The sequence below is a fragment of the Accipiter gentilis genome, chromosome 8 (genome assembly GCF_929443795.1).
Source record: "Accipiter gentilis chromosome 8, bAccGen1.1, whole genome shotgun sequence".
Classification (NCBI taxonomy): domain Eukaryota; kingdom Metazoa; phylum Chordata; class Aves; order Accipitriformes; family Accipitridae; genus Astur; species Astur gentilis.
The window spans coordinates 38,818,182-38,836,501 of NC_064887.1; the positions used below are offsets into that span (position 1 = coordinate 38,818,182).

General features: G+C 60.3%; 1 protein-coding gene across 10 annotated transcripts in view; it reads right to left on the bottom strand.

Annotated features, from left to right (window-relative positions):
- Positions 1-4,082: 4,082 nt before the first annotated feature.
- Positions 4,083-18,320, bottom strand: part of UNC13A (unc-13 homolog A) — a 37,792-nt gene continuing 23,554 nt past the window's right edge. For 3 of the 10 annotated variants that reach the window (XM_049808753.1, XM_049808751.1, XM_049808750.1), the window contains 15 exons: positions 18,104-18,247; positions 17,015-17,098; positions 16,664-16,741; positions 16,312-16,400; positions 16,004-16,156; positions 15,731-15,854; positions 12,172-12,210; positions 11,062-11,091; positions 9,771-9,827; positions 9,507-9,587; positions 9,227-9,374; positions 8,105-8,161; positions 6,481-6,573; positions 6,244-6,403; positions 4,083-5,949 (listed from right to left, as the gene is read on the bottom strand). In XM_049808753.1, coding sequence (XP_049664710.1) covers positions 5,661-5,949; positions 6,244-6,403; positions 6,481-6,573; positions 8,105-8,161; positions 9,227-9,374; positions 9,507-9,587; positions 9,771-9,827; positions 11,062-11,091; positions 12,172-12,210; positions 15,731-15,854; positions 16,004-16,156; positions 16,312-16,400; positions 16,664-16,741; positions 17,015-17,098; positions 18,104-18,247 — 1,626 coding nt within the window. In that variant the 3' untranslated portion in view covers positions 4,083-5,660. The remainder of the gene's footprint in view (positions 5,950-6,243; positions 6,404-6,480; positions 6,574-8,104; positions 8,162-9,226; positions 9,375-9,506; positions 9,588-9,770; positions 9,828-11,061; positions 11,092-12,171; positions 12,211-15,730; positions 15,855-16,003; positions 16,157-16,311; positions 16,401-16,663; positions 16,742-17,014; positions 17,099-18,103; positions 18,248-18,320) is intronic. The other 7 variants (XM_049808755.1, XM_049808754.1, XM_049808759.1 and 4 more) reach the window with 4 other exon arrangements.

An 18,320-nucleotide genomic window follows, 5' to 3' on the forward strand; every position in this document is an offset into this window, starting at 1 on the left:
TCTGTCAGGGATGCTCCCAGAGCCTGGCTGATCTGAGGTGCAAGGGAAGGGTCCCTGCAGCTCTTGCTAACTGCTGGCATACCCCTCACACTGGCAGACGCTGCAGGGAAGGACGCCCACCCGCTGCCCCATGATGCTTGCCCACACCTGGGACGGACCCCTGGCATGCCCCCACCAATGTTCCCCAGGTAGGGGAACATGAACGTCACAGCGCAAATGCAAAACATAGCTACTGTCAAGAAAATTAACTCAGGCCAGCCAAAACCAGGACAGTGACCCACAGTGTTTGTTTTAGGCATAAATGCTGTGCTCAAACCACTCCGGAGCAGAGCTCGCCCCCGCACACAGCGGCAGAGACCTCCAGGCATAGCCGGGTGGGCAGCCTGCACACACCGACCCCTCACAGCCTCTGCTCCCGAAGCTCGGCTCTGGCACTTCGTTCGTTGGGCCGCATGGCCTCCAGGCACCTTGCAGCACTGGTGGGGGCTGCCTGCAGCATCTCTCCTGCCCTAACAGAGCCAGCCCAGACAGACCTTCTGGTTCCCAGGCTGTCCAGGCAGTGCTGCAGGCACCCAGAAAGCTGCCAGCGACCCCCAGAAGCTGTTTGTTCCTCCTCACCCCCATGGCACGACATGCTCTGACTGGTCAAACAGCAGCGAACACAGTATACTCTTCTTCCTGCCCAGTTATAATCCACCTACCAAAAATAAACACCAAAATGACACCAGCATTGCGCCCCAGTACCTGTATCCTAACCCTGTCCTTGCACCAAGGGGGTATCTTCCCGGTGGGGACCAAGGCATTTCCCAGCCATTGGAAAGTTCTGGCTCCCTGGAGAGCGGCAGGGCCCTGACCAGCCCCTAGCAAAGCCCAGCGTCAGCCCCAGGGGTCTCTCTGGAGGGCAGCAGGGCATCACCCGAGTGACTGCAAGCCTGGAAAAGGACCTGGGGAATTCTGTAGCTAGGCAGGGCTGCTTATGTCACCCGATAAAGCCCCTGGGGCACTCCTGGGGGCACCGGGCCCCCTTCCAGCAAGGCTCACTGAAGGCCTCGGGGCAATCTGGATGGCAGCGGAGCACTGTCGAGGCCATGGCAAAACCTGGTGAAAGCCCCCGTGCTCTCTGTAGGTCATCAGGGGGCCAACCAGGACCCAGCAAAGCCTGGCGAAAGCCCCAGGACACTTTGAAGAGGAGCAGGGCCCTGCCTAGGCCCTGGCAAAGCCCACTGGAAGCCCCAGGACTCTCTGTTGGGCATCAGGGCTCAGCCTGGGCCCCAGCAAAGCCTAGCTGTGGTGCGTTGACCTAGGCTGGTTGCCCGGTCCCCACCAAGCCAGTCTGTATCACTCCCCCTCCTCAACTGGACAGGGGAAGAAAAATACAACAAAAGGCTCGTGGGTTGAGATATACTTACAGGGAGATCACTCAGCAAGTACCATCACGGGCAAAACAGACTCAACATGGGGAAATTGGTTTAATTTATTGCTAATCAAATCAGAGTAGGGTAATGAGAAATAAAAACAAATCTTAAAACACCTCCCCCTCTCCGCACCCCCCTTCTTCCCAGGCTCAACTTCACTCCTGACTTTTCTATCTCCTCCCCCGAGTGGCACAGGGGGACGGGGAACAGGGGTTGCGGTCAGTTCATCACAAGTTGTCTCTGCTGCGCCTTCCTCCTCACACTCTTCCCCTGCTCCAGCATGGGGTTCCTCCCATAGGAGACAGTCCTTCACAAACCTCTCCAGCGTGGGTCCTTCCCACGGGCTGCAGTTCTTCACAAACTGCTCCAGCATGGGTCCTTCCCACAGGTTGCAGTCTTTCATGAATGGACTGCTCCAGTGTGGGTCCCCCACGGGGCCTCAGGTCCTGCCAGAAAACCTGCTCCATCCTGGGCTCCTCTCCATGGGACCACAGGTCCTGCCAGGAGCCTGCTCCAGCACGGGCTTTCCATAGGGTCACAGCTTCCTTAGGACACAGCCACCTGCCCTGGCATGGGGTCCTGCACAGGCTGCAGGGTGGGCATCTGCTCCACCCTGGACGTCCATGGGCTGCAGGGGGACAGCCTGCTTCACCATGGACTTCACCATAGTCTTCATCACAGGCTGCAGGGGAATCTCGGCTCTGGCACCTGGAGCACCCCCTCCCCCTCCCTCTTCACTGACCTTGGTGCCTGTAGAGTTGTTTCTCTCACATATTCTCATTATTCTCTCCCAGTTGCTGTTACACAGCGGTTTTCCCCGCTTCTGAAATCTGTTCTCCCAGAGGCATTACCACCGTCACAGATCGGCTCAGCTTTGGCCAGCGGCGGGTCCATCTTGGAGCCGGCTGGAACCAGCTCTGTCTGACATGGCGGGGCAGCTTCCGACGTCTGACAGAAGCCACCCCTGCAGCTCCCAAAACCTTTCCACATAAACCCAATACACCAGCAAAAGCACTCTGGAGAGAAGCAGGGCTCCTTGTGGGTCTCGTCAAAGCCAAGTGAAGTCCCTCAGGGTCTCCTGAGAGCAGCAGAGCTCTTCCCAGGCCCTGGAAAAGACTGGGAAAAGCCCCGGGGCAGTCTTTATGGAAGTAGGGCCCCTGTGGGTCCTGGCAAGGCCTGGTGAAGGGCCCAGGGCTCTCTGGAGGACAGTGGGGTCCTGACCAGGCATAAGAGTAAGGGACAAAAATATTCAAAACTTCCTCCTTAAAAGCAATCAATCTGACATAAAAGGAACCCCTGACTGACAGGAGTGAGACCCAGAACAGAGATGTTTATGGGGCCTCCTGGAAGAAACAGGATTTATGACAGGCCACTTCAGCAGGCTCCCCACACCTGCCTGACAGAAACTATGGGATAACTGTGAAAGGGATTGCACCAATGGCCTGCATGTTGGGAAGGTGCTAGATAAATTTGTCCTGTCTGCTTCTCCAGCCCCACTATCGAGAAGCTAAGGGAGGAACTCCCAACCCCCAGGCCAGTGAGGTCCCATGACCCATCCCAAGTGGCCAAACTTTTTGGAATAAATATTTGTGATAGCCTTTGTATACCATTAGTGGTAAATGATAGATATTCTCGCTCTTTTTACATGGGCACAGTAGCCCCAGTATTGATGATTAAAGCTAGAGATGGCGCTGCATTAATCCAGAAAGCCTCGAGAAGGGCTCCCAGGGATCACTGGGAAAAGACAAGAGTTCCCAGTAGCTGGAAAGAGTTGGACTCAATGATCCTTAAAGGTCTCTTCCAATCCAAACCATTCTGTGATTCTAGCAAAGCCCAGCAACAGCCCCGGGGCTCTCTGGAGGGCAACAGGGCCTCACCCAGGCCCTGACAATGCCCACCAAAGGCTCCAGAGTACTCTGGAGAGCAGCAGGACCCTGCCTGGTCCCTGTCAAAGCTCAGTGAAAGCCCAGTCAAAGCACTCTGGAGGGCTGCAGACCCCCTTGAGGCTTAGGGCAAAGCCTGGTGATGGCTCTGGGGCTCTGTATGTCGTCAGGGCCCCAGTTGGAACCTGGCAAAGCCTAGCAAAAGCCCCAGGGCTCTCTGGAGAGCAGCAGACCCCTGCCCAGGCCCCAGCAAAAGCCCAGTAAAAGCCCCAGGTCTCCCTGTAGGGCACCAGGGCCCCTGGTGATCCATATCACCAGGGAGCGATATGGATCAAATCTATATCACTCCAATTTAGTGGCAAGAAGGTTTTGGGTGACTGTGTCAAAAGCCTTATGGAAGTCTGGATAGATGATATCCATAGCTCTTCCCTTGTCCACTGATGCAGTCGCTCCGTTGTGGAAGGCCACTAGCGAGGCATGGTTTGCCCTTCGTGAGGCCACGTTAGCAGTCACTAGTCACTCCCGTGCCTGGGAGTTTGCAGGTGGTGGTCGAGAATAGAGTGACACTTCTCAGGACAGGTCTGTCCCAGTTCCATTTGACCCCTGTCCTGAAGCTCTTGGCTTTGCAAAGGGTGGGTGCACTGAAGAGCAGCCCTCAGGGAGGCTGAGTGCAGACAGAGTTGCTGCAGCATCCCTGGACTATTTATTTGGTGTTAACCTTAAAGGTGCAAGTGCTGGATTGGGGTGGGAGTGGGGATGAAGAGCCCCTGGGTGCCTGCCCTCCCACAGCCCCACAGTAGCTGCAGTGAAGGGTGTGCTTTTTAATGTCAGTTATAATAAAATATTTTTACAGAGCCCAAAAAATTCAAAATAGTGCAAAACATCTCACTGTCATGCATCCATGGTAGCCGCCGCCGGCAGTGCCGCGCGGGGTGGTACAGACACACAGGCATCAGTGACACATGTGCTACAGGAGCAGAATTGGTCGGTTCAATCACATGCCAAACAGGACAGTTTGGGGAGGGGCACGGGACCAGGGGCACCACGGTCAGAGGGTGCAGGGCTGAGCCCCAGCCTGGCCGTGTGGGAGCAGCGGTTAGAAAAGGGGTGTAAACATTGAACAGAAACGAGAGAGGAAAGCTAAACCCTTTGGTCCCAGGCAAACCCTATAGAAAAAGGACCATGGGGGCCAGTTGGGGTACCCTGTTTTGGGATGGGGCTGAGAGAGCTATATTGACTTGTAGGGTCATCAGGCCTCTGTCTTCCCTGGTACTTAGGGCAAGCTGGCCAGCTGGGGTGGCCATCCCCGACACCACGCACCCTGGCCTCCCGGGCACTCGCACAAGACACGCACACCACTGATCACGCAGAAATGGTCGTTAATGGGAAACTGGGGGGGGGGGGGGAGGAGGGGTCCTCTGGTTTGGGAGTGAGAAGGGTCTTACTTGCGCCAAGGAGGTCTCATGGGCACTGCTGCACTGCACAGGGATGGCTGGTCCCCACTGGCCAGAGCAAGGGGAAACAGGTCCCTCTGTTCCAGCTCCCCCAGCCCTCACCCCCAGGCCCTGGCACCCTGGGGGTGACAGCGGGGAAGCCCACAGTGGCGGCAAGGCAGGGAAGACAGGATACGGGCCGGGGGCTTCTCCCTGCCACTCCCGGCCCCGGTGATGCTGCTGCCAGCCAGGGACGGGACACTGTGCAGGGCATGCAGGGGCTGTGCCCGCCGACCCAACAGCCCCAATAGCCCTTCCAGGTGCAGGACACAGCCGTGTTGTCCGGCTGCCCCGTGTATGTACAGCTATTTACATATGTACAGGGTGCTCAGCGGGTGGGAGCCTCCCTGTCCCTCAGGGCGCCGGACATTGCTCGAGGGATGGAGACAAGGGGCCATCGGCCATCGTGCTGTGCCAGCCACTCACCAACACCCCCAGGTGGGACGAGACAACACCCCCACCCTCAGCCCTTTCCTTGCATCGCTGGATGAGGTTTGGGGCTGGGTAGGACAAGGTAGGGTCAGGGATGGGCCAGTAGGGTTCCTCCATCTCAGACAGGCTGGGAAGAAATAGATCTGTCCCATTGCCCAGTCTGGGGTCCAGTCCTTCCCTGCAACCCCACCAGTCCCAGCACCTTCCCATCGGGGTAGGATGGGGGCATGGCCATGCTCTGCACCACTGTCACCCAGCCAGTCTGGCCAAGGGAGGGATGGGGGGGTTCTGTTACTGCAGCCATGTCCCCCCCACACCCACACCAGGGCCGGGAAGAAGACTCCTCTTGTGGCCGCTCTTATGGCTTATACATGGCTGGAGGATGCTGTAGAAAAGGGGCCAGGAGTGGGGGGAGAGGGCTGGGGAGTGGAAGGGGTTTAACTGCTGCCCTCCTCGGCCGAGCGTGTGTCCGACTTGAGCTTGACGAACTCCTTGGCCACCTCGTCATTGTTGCGTTGGGAGAGGATGCGGAGAACAGTGAGGCCAGTGTCATCCATGTGGATGCGGCGGCCCAGGGGCAGCCAGCAGGCACAGCCGGGTCGCTGCAGGATATCACGGAGCTGCAGGACAGCGATGCCCACTGTCCGGTCCTCACGGGCGAAGCAGTAATCCTTCACACACACCTGCAGCTCGTAGCACTCAGGGCCCGTCTCCGTCCCCAGCGTGCTGTGGGGGGGCAAGGGACAGGCAGTGTTGACATAGGGGGTCATGCTCCCAGGCCCCCTAGCTCTGCGACAGCACCCTATATGGGTGCTGCCTCCCCACTGCCCCTAAAAAAGCCTTTTTTTTTTTTTTTTTTCCCTTTTCCCCAATCCCTGCTTTTACCAATGAGAAAACATTTAAAACATTGCTCGGGCGACAAGCAAACTCACTGGCAGATCCCAGGAAGAGGGGGTCCCCACATTGTGGGGACACCCCCCTAGCCCAGCCCCACGTCCCCAGCCCCGTGGTGCTACTCACAACTGGAAGCTCTCATTGTACTTGGGGGCCCAGCTGTTGTTCTTGGATTTGGTGGCAAATTTCCTCTTCTTGTCACTGAGGTGGGGCCCTATGATGTTGACTTCGATGAAGGGCCGGAAGATGCCCGACGTCTGCCACTTGAGGTCGTTCGCGGCCACCACTGCAAGGAGGGAGCACGTGAGGTTCACGGGGCACTGCCACCTGCCAGATCCTGACATCCCATCCGGCAGAACCCACCTTTGACAGTGACTTTGTGTTCGCCAGTGCCAGGATGGGTGAAGAGCTCCACATGGATGGACACCTCCCCGACAGGGTCATCCACAGCAGAGCCTGTGTGGCAAAGGGAGGAGACATAAGCGCCTGTTCCCCCTGCGTCCCTGACGTCCCCTGCCCACCACCAACCCCACTGGAGGAGGCAGGTCACCCACCATGGGGCGGGAAGGGGTGAGCAGTAGGATTTGGCCCAACTTGGCCTCTGCCAAGGAGTTCTGGGGACAGCAGCGTAGATGCGCAACTGTCAAGGACAGCTGGAGCTGGCACCAGGCTGGGCTGGGGCACAGCAGGACATCCCCAGCACCAGGCTGGCTCCCTGTCATCCCACCCCACATCGGCAGGGCCCAGTGAGACCCCCTTGCCCAGGCAGGGGTGGAGGTGCCTGGGTGGGATGAGGCAGGGGACAGTGGCCCAGCTCCCCCTACTATAGACATGGCGGGGGGGTGTCAGTGCTCCATGCATGGCTATGAGCATGGGCACAGCACCAGGCAGGAGGGACCCGATCTGGCCCTTGTGCCACAGAGCAGCCGTGGCCCTGCCAGGGGCTTGGGGCTGACCTGCTCCCTTTATCTCAGGGACCACATCAAGCCCTGGGGTGCCCGAGCCTGGGGAACTCGGGTGACCTGCGACCAACAGCCCAGCCCACTCCCTCCCCGCCAAGAGCCGTGCATGCACCCATGGGTGAAGGAGGGAGTGCAAGGCAGAGGGACAGGCTCCACGAGTCAGACGGGGCTGAGGAGATCAAACCGAGCTCAGCGGAAAGTTCCCAGGGTGGAAATAACAGTGCAAAGGAGGACACATCCCCGTGTGTCACTGCATGGCCCCCAGGACGAGGGTGCCAGGCTGGGGGGGAGGCTGGTGATGGCACACTCTCCTCTCCATCCACCTTCATCCTCCGCCCCACCCCAGCACCCCATCCCCCCAGGCACCCGCCACCCGGGCAGTGCCGCATGCTGAGCCGAAATGGAGGCAATGGCGGGCGAGGAGGGGGTGTCTGGGTACGGGAGGCCAAGCATGGGGTGCAGTCCCAGCCCCTCCGGCAGGGTGCGATGGAGGCCAAGCAGGGCCCATGAAGCTGGGCTCATTCCTTACGCCCCGGGGCAGGTGGACGGAGCTCGCCGGAGCAAGGCTAGTAATGGTCCTTCTGGCAACAGGGTGGATGGGACAGGGACATGGTCATGGTCATGGCCTCCCCTGGGACCACACGTCCCACTGGGACAGCTCCCCAGCTTGCAGGGAGGTCATGGCAGGTGCCCACCCCCAGGCAGCAGCACTGGGTACAAAGGGGGGGGTGCCCAGAGCTTGCAAGCGAAGGCGGGCACCCCCATCCCCATGGGACACAGCCCCCCTCCCCGGTTTGGGGGGTGGTCAATACGGCTGAGCACAGTTCCTCCAAATTCAGCCCAAAGCAGCCCTGGGAGTGTGAGTCTGTGGGCAGAGGGCTCCGGCTCTGCCCACACAAGAGGTCCCCAAGGCCAGCGGTGCTGGGACAGGGCTCCTGGCCACCCCGGCTCGCAGTGCCGGGACTGTTACTAGCCCAGGCCGGCGGCAGCAGGCAGGTGCAGGGGCAGGCGAGCGGCACACGTACCCTTCTCAGGATAAATTTCTTCACTAAGGGTAAACCTAATACCTTTCCCACCATGAACTAGTGGGAAGGAGAGAGAAAGAGACAAGAGACACAGCACAGAGTAGACGAAGAGACGTGCGTGGGGGACGGGAACAGTGAAAGAGGGGGGAGAAAACAAAGAGAGAGAAAGATCAGATCTCACAGACAGATGGACGGCCAAGCATCTGGACAACACTGCAGCAACACAGGAGTGCCAGGTACCACCCAGCTCTGAGCCCAGGGGGTCCCGAGGCCAGATTGCACCCAGGGGTGCTGGCACCCACCGGACCTAACCCCACACCCCTGACAAGGCTGGCACAGGAGGCACAGACAGGACAGATGTCCCTTACAGGAGACGCACAGACAGCAAACGCACGTCCCACTCCCTAAGGACGCAGACAAGCCTGGCTGGGGCACTATGCGATGGCCCATGACTGCCACCAAGCATCCGTCCCCTCCTCGAGCAGCCAAGGGACAAAAAGGGCAGCATTTAGAGCTAAAGATACAGTCCTGCCCTGGAAGGTGCCCAGCACCCTGCACTGCATCACTCTGGGATGGGGGACGTGCCTGAGAGGCACCCGGCATCCTGGACAGATCCCAAATCACGGGGTATGTGGGGCACCCAGCGTGCCCAGGACAGGCCCTGGCACTGCATCTGGATCCGGCTGATCCTGCAAGAGGTCTGAGCCCTGGCCAGACTGGCACTGCTCGGCCGAGACCAGCAGCTCCAAGGCAGCACCGGACCAGAGGTGTCTGTGCTAGGTGACAGGGGCCATCCAGAGGGGACAAACACAGTGACGCGTCACCTTCTCCCCCACCCATGGGCCCCATTTCTGTGCCAGCCCAGCCATGCCCTGGCACTGGGGACACACTCTTCTTGCTGGTGAGGGACTCAGGGGTGCCAGGCTTCTTCTGGGCACCCACAGCCCCTCTTCACCTGCAAATCATGGGAGGTAAAACCCTTCCCTCCCACCCCTCCACGAGCCTGGCCGGGGTCCCCAATTCCACCGGGACAGAGGCACGGTGGGGCCCTGACCATGGGGCAGCCGTGCCCGTGTGTGGGGATAGGGGGCCCGGGCGGGGGCCCAGGGCAGTGCGTCCTACCCTGTGAAGCCTGAGTCTGCACAAAGGTTTTGATGAGGAGGTCAGTGGCCTGGGTGTAGAGGGACAGGGCGTAGCGCAGCGACTGCAGGTCGGGGCTCTTCTCCAGGAATGTCTTCTTCAGCCCCACGCCGCCGGCGTGGAAGTATTGCTGGAGAGGGGGAGACGGCCACAATGTCCTCAGTGGCTCTGCTGGAACTGCCCCCGCCCAGCACCCCCCCGGGTTTGTGCTTCAGGGCTAGAGCCCTCAGGGGCACCCCTTCGTACCCCAGAGTGCCCTTACCTTGATGGTGTCCAGCGCCAGCTCCACCACTGCACATTGCTTTGGGGTCAGGCTCTTGGCTTCCTCCCGCACCATGTGGTCCTGCAGGGCACGAATCCTGCTCTCAGCATGGGACCAGGGCCCCGCTCCCCTCGCCCCAGCCGTGCCAGCGAATGAGCATTGGTGGGGTCCTTGCAACAGTGCCAGCCTGCAAAGCGTCACCCATCCCAGCAGAGAGGAGCTCAGACTGCCTGCCCCCACCCAGCCCAGCCTCCCAGCCCTTACCTTCAGCTTAGAGAGCTGCCCCAGCTCCTTCGCTGCATTGAAAATCATCTGCGTGCCCTGCGGAGAGCAAAGGGACAGGAATGGCCCCAGTCAGCGGCTGGGCTGGGGGTGCCATGGCCAGGCTGGGCACGCAGTGCCAGGAGCTTGCTGCAGCTCCGGGGACTCCCCTGGCCCCCCCCAAGCTTCAGGGGGCTGGAGAGGTGCTCCTCGGAGAGCCCCAGGGGCCACTGGCCATGCCAGGCATGGTGATGCAGGTGTGGGGCTGGCGGCCCCCAGCCCAGCCCCTGAATTCTCAGCACAGGTGTGTGGCTTGGGGACCTCAGGGCACGAAGGCCCCCTGGCATCAGGGACCTCAGATCCTGCTCAGCACAAGCAGCTTGGCCCAAGGGTCCCGTCCTGCTCCCTGTGGTGCCCAAGCACCCACTTCTGCATCCAACAGAGCCCGGCACGGCACATCATTGGCACCGCATGGAAAATCATATGTCATTGGGGTGGGGGGAGCAGAGGGTGAGTGCAGGGGGAGAGTGGGCACGGGGAGGATGCGGCGCAGCCCCCCCTGTACCCCATAGCGCTGGCAGCCAAGCCAAACACCCCCCTGCCACCTGAACCCATACCCAGTCCCAGCCCCAGGGAGGTTCCCGGCCCCTTTGCACCCCAGGGAACACCCACAGATGGGAGCCCCTGGCCACCTTTGCCTGCCCTGTGCCATGCCACCCCCATGGGCAGGGGCCGTGAAGCCGTTCCATGGGGTCCACTGGCACAGCTCCTGGAGACACAGCCCCATGGCACAGGCAGATCCCTCTTACCTCCCTGGTCTGGCACCTGCTTACAGGGCTGAGCGCAAGCTCCCCTTCTCAAGGCCTCCAGTGTGCACCATGCAACTGGGTAAACTGGGGCCCAGCGGGGCAGAGCCAGCGATTCCCACTTCCTTCCCCCTCCAGGCACCAGTAGCTCCAGTCCTTCCCAGCAATAAGAAACCCCAGCATCTATCCCACTAACCATTACCTTCTGCAGGGGTCTGGCCCCCCATATCCTCATTTTGTACCCCCATTAACCCTTTGTGCTCCCCCACCCCCAAGTTCTGTCCCATTAATCCTTCCTTTGCTGTCCCCTTCTCCCCCAGCCAGCGAACAGGCTGGGAGCTGGGGACACTGGTATCACCCAAACAGCACAATGGGACACTGTACTGAGCTGGGACCCCCAAAACCCCGCAGCGCACGGGACAAGGGATGGGGAGGAGGCGAGAGGAGGGACCAGAGCCAAGTGGGGAGCAGAAGAGCCATGTTCTTACTTCAGTGTGACTGGGCAGCTTCACCCTGCTCTGGAAGAGAACAGCAAGGGACAGTTACTGGTGGCCCCAGCAGCGGCCAGCCGCAGGTCTGGGCCCCCCACATCCCCCAGCCGTGCGGGCTCCGGCCCTGTAGTCTCCTCTGGCTGTGCCCCATTCTCCGCTGGTGCCACTGGTTCAGCACCAGTTCACACCTGCAAAGGCTCAGCCCTGTGCACTTGCTGGTGAACCTGTGATGAGCGTGCCAGGTCTCTTCCTGAGTGGGGGCAGGCTTGCTCCCCACCTTATTTGGGCCTCGGGAAAGAGCAGCAAGTGGAGGAAAGCAAATTGCCCAGCATGCTCAGCAAACTGGGGCAGGACCAAGTGTCCCTTGTGGGAGGAAGGGGGGAGCCGGGGGGAGCTGCAGGCATTGCCCAGACAGATGCTGGCGTGGCTCTTCCCGAGAGCTGCGTTTTGGGAGCAGGCAGACTGGAGGGCTGTGCTGGGCCCCCAGTGTGGTAGTGGGGAGCACCCAGACAGAGGGAGAGCCCGTGTGTCTGGAGAAAGCCCTTTTGGCAAGTTTTGGGGCTCAGCAAGCCCTGCTGAGGCCCCCCACATCAGGGGGAAGGGGGCTCAGAGGTCCAGGGGATCTCAGCAGCTCCATGGCCCCCAGTGCGCCCTGCACATCCCCAGCACGGCCCAGTATCCTGAAGGTCACCTCTTCATGAGCCCCCAGTGGTGGGACAGGTTTTGTGCCTGGGTTCTCCCATGCTTGGGCACCCTGTCCCAGCCAGGCACCTGGAGGGGTGCCGAGTGCTGTGGAGCAGCATCCCCCGTGCCTGCCTGGGGATGGGTAACACCCCACATACCCACCCACGGGGGCTAAACATCACACGACACCCACTCTCTACCCCAGGCGACACACAGAAACAGGTCACTGCCCCCATCCTGCACACAGGCAGCACGTCCCAGACAACACGGCACACCTCAACACAACACGCCACGCAGGCAATGGCACATCCAGACAGCACGACAGAGGAAGCACGGACAAGCCTGGACCTCCACAGCAGGCGGGTGTGGGGCCACGAGTGTGGCCACGGGGCAATGACACACACGGAGCCCACAGCTATTTACCTTCTCTGTCCCCTTGCCATGTTTTCTCAAGAGCGTGCCCTGTAGAAGCAATGTCAGAGGTTGAGTGGTGGGGTGGGGGGCCAGCATGGGACGGGACACAGGGGGTGCAGGACAAGGCTGGGTATATGGGGTGGCCGCAAGCTGGCGGCAAAGACACTTCTGAGCTCCTAAAGGACAACCGGCGCCAACGGGGGACTGGTCCCTGTTGGGGTGCTGGGCCCATGGGGGACTGGTCCCCACTGGATATGGGGTTAGTAGGGGACTGGTCCCCTGAGGGATGCTGGGTCAGCGAGAGACTGATGCCTTTGGGGTGCTGGGCCAACTGGTCCCCACCGGAACGCAGGATGTTGCACTGATGGAGAACTGGTCCCCACACTGGGATGCTGGGCTTACTGGTAGCTGGTCCCTGCTGGGATACAGGGATGCCGAGCCCATGGGGGACTGGCCCCCCACTGGGATAAAGGGAGGCAGGAGCCAGCTGGCACTGTGTGTGGGCAGCCTGTTGTGCCCCCACGTTCCCCTCCAGCTCTGGCAGATGCTCACAATGCTGGGGAGGCAGAGGGGAGGAGAGAGCTGTGCTTGGGTTTTGCACGCAGAGTTCTGGTCCTTGCAGTGCTGACCCCAGTGACAACCCCACACTGACCCAAGCCCAGCAGTGGCAAGAGAAACAGTGTAAAATGGGGCAGCAGTGCCCATGCGGGGGGGTCCTGACCAGCTTCTTGTGGGGGGAAGGGGGGGCTGGGGCACGTCTGAATCGGGAGGGGACAGCAGGGGAGTCAGCTGGCAGGGAAGACTGCAGGAGGGACAAGCGACACAGCTAGGGCCAAGCAGGGCTGCCAGAAGGATTTCTTGCCCTGGAGGAAAACTGAGGCACAGGGTGATGGGTGAACAAGACGACCTTGTACCCTGTAGAGCTGATGCCACCGCAGTCCACCAGCAGCCTCAGAAAGGCTGGGACATGGGGTCCCCTGAGGTCTGAGGGGAGGCTCAGGGACCCCCAGGGTCTCTCCGAATGCTGCTGTTGGACACAAAAGGTGTTGGGGGACAGGGGCCGGGTGTTTGTCCCCACAGGGATTGGCAACCAGCACCCAACCACCAGTGCCTGTGAAGGTGCCTGTGGTCAAAGCAGGGGTGGGGACAGGATTGGGAGTGGACATGGCCCTTCCCTTGCACTGTGGGGCATAAGCCCATGGCCACAGACTGAGCAGAAGAGGACAAACAAAAGGAAACTGCTCAGTCAAAGCCATGCAAGGACCCAGCAGCAATGCCAAGAAGGGAATCCAGGAGTCCGGGCTCCCTGGGCCATACCCTGACCGGGGAAAAAGTCTCATAACTTGTGTCAGCAACCTGCCCCGCTACTGAGCAACTGGGCCAGGGACCATCGTGTCCCAGGGAGATGCTCCTCTCCGCAGGCAGGGAAAGCCTCTGCCCTCAGTGCCCACCATAGCCACACCCCAGCCAGGGCCTCAAGGGGAAACTGAGGCACAAGGGGTCAGGAAGAGCAGCCCTGGCTGCCAGGCACGCACTGCTCCCCTTGCTCATGTCTCCAGTGGCCTCTCTCACCCTCAGCATGGAGCAAGATGGGATCAGCCTGGGTTTGGCTGTCCCTGATTACATGGCACTGCCCCATCACCATCCCCTCCCACCCCATCACTAACCCTTGCACCTCCCCACATCCAGGCACCACAAATCTGTCCGGGACCTTTCAACCCCCCAAAACCCAGGTGGGGCCACGGGCAAATGCCCGCCAGGAGCCAGTGCCAAGCAGGCAGCACGAGGATGGGGACCACAGAGGTGGACCAAGTCGGGAGCCGGAGGAGGGTGTGGGCAGGGCACGGGCAGCCACACAAGACAAAAACCGGCGAGGCCAGGACCGACACACAGCGGACAGACAGACAGACAGACAGGGAGCTGCCGTACTTACAATCATCTGCCATTGAGAGGCGAGCGGAGCAATTGGAGAGAACAACCATGACATGAGTGTCGGCCCCCTCCTCCATCCTCCCCAGCCCCAGCTGCCCCACAGCTAGGTACCAGCCCTGGCCACCCCCCAACTCCCACCAGCCAGGAGGGACAGCAGAGCCACGGGTGTCCCCCATCTGACGTGCCACAGCACTTGGTGTCAATGCCCTGTCACCTGCACCACAGATCTCCACAGCCCTGAAGTGGCCCCATCCCAACCTGCCCAGTCCTTCCTCACTGTGGCAACGGGGCTCTGCCCCAGGGCGACTCAGCTCCAGGGAGCTGACGGATCTCACTCGACATTCAGCTCTGAGACACGTAGCCCCACGCTGCCAATCTGCCCAGTCACCCCCAGCCTGGAGCCCAGAGCCACCCTGGGCGGTCTGTCCCCTGCTGTAGGGACCAGACCCAGCACGGCCCCCCAGGAAAATTGCCCAACAGATCCACATGTCCGTGCCACCTCCTCTGCCCTCAGCACAGGGCTCGCTGCCTCCAGAACACAGCATAGCCACACATGGCCGGGAAGGGACAGAGATAGGGACTGGGATGGCGACCGGGACCCAGTGGCAGCAGTGTTCCTGCTAGAATTGGTCACCTCTGGCCAAGAGTGTGCAAGCCTGGCTGGGTATGATGCAGAGCTGACCTGAGCGGGGCTCTGGACTGTGACAAGGTGCCAGTGAGGTGAGGGCTGAAAGGTCACCAAAGTGCTGTCCCTTACAGACACAGCATGAAGAGCCCCACAGCCCCAGAAAGGTAACACAGCAGCCGGTGGCTCCAGGGACTGCAAGTAAGAGCCTGAGCTCAGCTTTGTGACAGTGACAAAAGCCACCGAGAGGGACAGATGTGTGGCTGGCTTAGAGCCCTTGTTGTCACCCTTCCCTGCCTGACCCTGAGGGAACAGCCACGCTGGGAAGCTTCAGGGTACATGGCTACGTGTGGGGGAGGACAGACACACAGCGATGCGATACGGAGCCTCAAAGCCTGTAGGCAACCTCCCTCTGAGGAGGGACCGTTCCCTGGGCTTCACTCCGATCCTCTAGAGCCTGTTCAGCCCGTGAGCAAGGAAGAGTTCAGCCCTGCTGCAGGGACATACCCCCCCATACCCACATCACCCCCATCCCCGCAAAGCCAGTCCCTGCTCCCCAGGCAACCCCAGCCCCACAGCAAGGCCGATATGCCGTGGCTCCCCGCACTCCAGGAGGTTCCCGATTCACCTTCTGGCACAGGGACTGTGCCTACAGCCGGTGCTGACGAGCATGGCATGGGATGCTGCCCCAGCTCAAGAGGGAAGAATGGAGAGGAAAGGACCAGCGCCCCTTTTGGTGCCATGATGGAGATGGCAGGAAGGTCCTTTGGCAAAGCCAGGCAAGAGGATGCTGGGCTGCACCAGGCACCTGGGTCAAGGATGACCTTTCTCTCCTCCATCCCTTCCCTGGCCATGAGCTAGGGGCAGGTTTGGGAAGGCCACCAAAGTCCCCACCCCCTCAGCAGCCAGCGTGGGCACCTGGCCATCTCAATGTCCCACACTGGCCTCAATGAGCCACCTGTGTCTCAGCTGCAGGGTCCCCTGTCCCTGGTCCCCCTCTCCATTACTCACCGTCTGGTCAGTGAGCGGGGGCAGGACGATGGTCTTCTCCATCGTGTTCATCACCAGCTTCCAGAGCTCCTTCAGCACCCGCTTCAGCACTGTCTTCTCGCAGATCTTGGCAAAGAGCGTCAGGCTGCAGAGAGGGGATGGGGCTGAAGGTCCCGGCAGCTCACCCCGATGCCACCCCTTGCCCAGTCACCCTGACCCTGCAGGTCCCCCAACACTCCCCACACGGCAGGCATTGGGGAGGGTGAGAGTCCCTGTTGCCCCCCCCACACTCACTTGCTGTCCAGAAGGTCCATGATGGGCTGCAGGACGTTGTCAGCATCCTGTGCAACGCTGCTGCAAGTGCTGGCAGGGACATTGCCGGTGCCCTTCACCTGGCCCAGGATGTCACCCATCTGCTTCACGCACTCCTCAATGTGCGGCTGGAAACTGGGGACCGCAACGCCCAGGCAGCTCAGCATCCCCCACAGCTGCGCCCAGGACCCGCTTGGCCAAGCGGACCCCCCAGGCTGGCCTCAGCCACAGCTCCTGGACCCCCAAACCTCTCCTTGGCCCACCGCCCACCCCTTCTCTCCCAGGTGTACCTGGTGGCAAAGACTCGGCTCAGCTCATCCAGGACATTGTTGAGTTTCACCTGCAGTTCCTTGAGGATGTCACTGGCTTCTGTGTCCAGCTGGAGGAAGGACAGGTTGGAGAAGCTGTCAGAGTGCCTGGCCCAGCCCTGGGGGGGGGGGTGTCTCTGCACCCCAAATGCACCCCTGGGCAGGGTGAAGCCCATCAGTCATCTGACACGGTGGGACAGCGTGATCCCATACAGGAGTGAGGAACTGGGATGTGCTCCCAGCACTCTGGAGCCGGGGAAGGGCCTGCCTCTGGGGAGAAAGGACTGATACAGCCTCTCCAAAGGGCTCCCACCTGGAGACCCCCAATACGCACCTCCTTCCCACCCATGGCTTCAAACATCTTCTCAAGCTGGACGCGCAGCTGCTGGATGTTGTTCATCAGGATGCAGGGCTGGAGTGGTGGGATGGAGACGGGAGTCAGCACCAACAAATGTGGTTGGAACAGCTGCCCATTGCCCCAGTTCCCTCCCACCCTGCACTGGGGGACACAAGAACAGCCATGGTACAGAGCCCCTGCCTGGCAGCATTTCGGGGACTGCCATCAGACAGAGACTGAGAGCAGGACCTGCATCATGGGGACCAGCTCTGGAGCTGGGGCCACTGTGTGTGGACAGTCCTGCCCGGCAGCACCAGGCAGGTGCCAAGCAGAAGGGAGATACGTCACCACTTTCTCCTTCTCCTTGGAGCAGTACGAGGCGAAATCCTTGGAGATGATCTCGGCATACTGGAGTAGCACATTGCTGATGGTCTGGAGCCAAACGAGGGCAGCAACAAAGACACCCAGACAGTAGCAAAGGGGAAGAAGGAGGGAGAGAAGGAGACCATGAGTCCCACAGCAGTGAAACAACCCAATGCCTGGATACACCCTGACACCCCTAGACCCTCGAGCCCCACGGATGCACCGGGAGCCACATAGGCAGAGCCACTGGAAGCCAGATCCAGCACATCTGGCAGGCAGAGCACAGCACCAGCCAGCTGCTGCCTAAAGGGCAGGGTGCCAAAGAGGACACCAGGCCAGCAGGGTCCTTGGCAGACAGGGCCTGTCCTGCAGCACCCAGCAAGGCAAGCAGGCTAGGAAATAGCAGCCAGGTTCAACTGAGAGTCTGGATCTCCAAGTGAGTCTGCAGCGATGAGACACATCTAAGGTCAAGCTAGGAAGCTTATCTACAGGCCATCATCATGTTTGGTAAAAGAAACCAGATTCAGACACAATCCTACAATCATTAGCAAAGCCTATGGGAAGATACAACTATATCAGAAACTACCCACTCTACTAATGGCCCTAGACTGAGTTTAAATAGGGGCAGGGCTGGGTGTGTGGGTGGAGGCTCCAGGTGAGGCTGTTCAGGGCCATTAAGACCTATCAGTGCTCTCAGGGCCCCCACATCTGTGAGCAGAGCTGTAGGTGTAGTTCAGTATTCACTTGATAATGTCCTCACCAGCACAGCTGTGCAGGCATCAGCCTTCAAGCCTGCACGCAAATCCCTCCCACACTGCAGGAAGCCAGTGGCATTTAATTAATCTAGATTAATTAACCAATTAATTCATTAATTAGCTAATCTCCTGTGCTAGCAAAGCTGGGAGAGCCACAGGGTCTTTTGGTGGCACATTTGCTTAAGCATCACTGTTAAGAGGTGGTGTAATGTTTGCCCTGTGCTGCTGCCCACAGCTGGATGGGAGGCAGCAGAGAGAACCCAGGACCCCCAGGGCTGGGACTGTTGGCCCAGCGGCCCCCACCGTGGCAGCTGCCCACCTTGGCAAACCTCCGCATGTAGTGCCCAACAATCTGAGGGTCAGGGCACTCAAGCTTCTTGATGATCTCAAAGCTCTGGTTGAGCTGGGAGAAGACGTCCACCACGGAGCAAGAGAAGAGCGCGTGCTCCGACGTCTGCTGGAACTGGAGGAGTGAGAGACAGTGTCAGCAGGAGGCAGGGAGGGGAGATTTTGGCCCCGATGGGGACACACTGGGC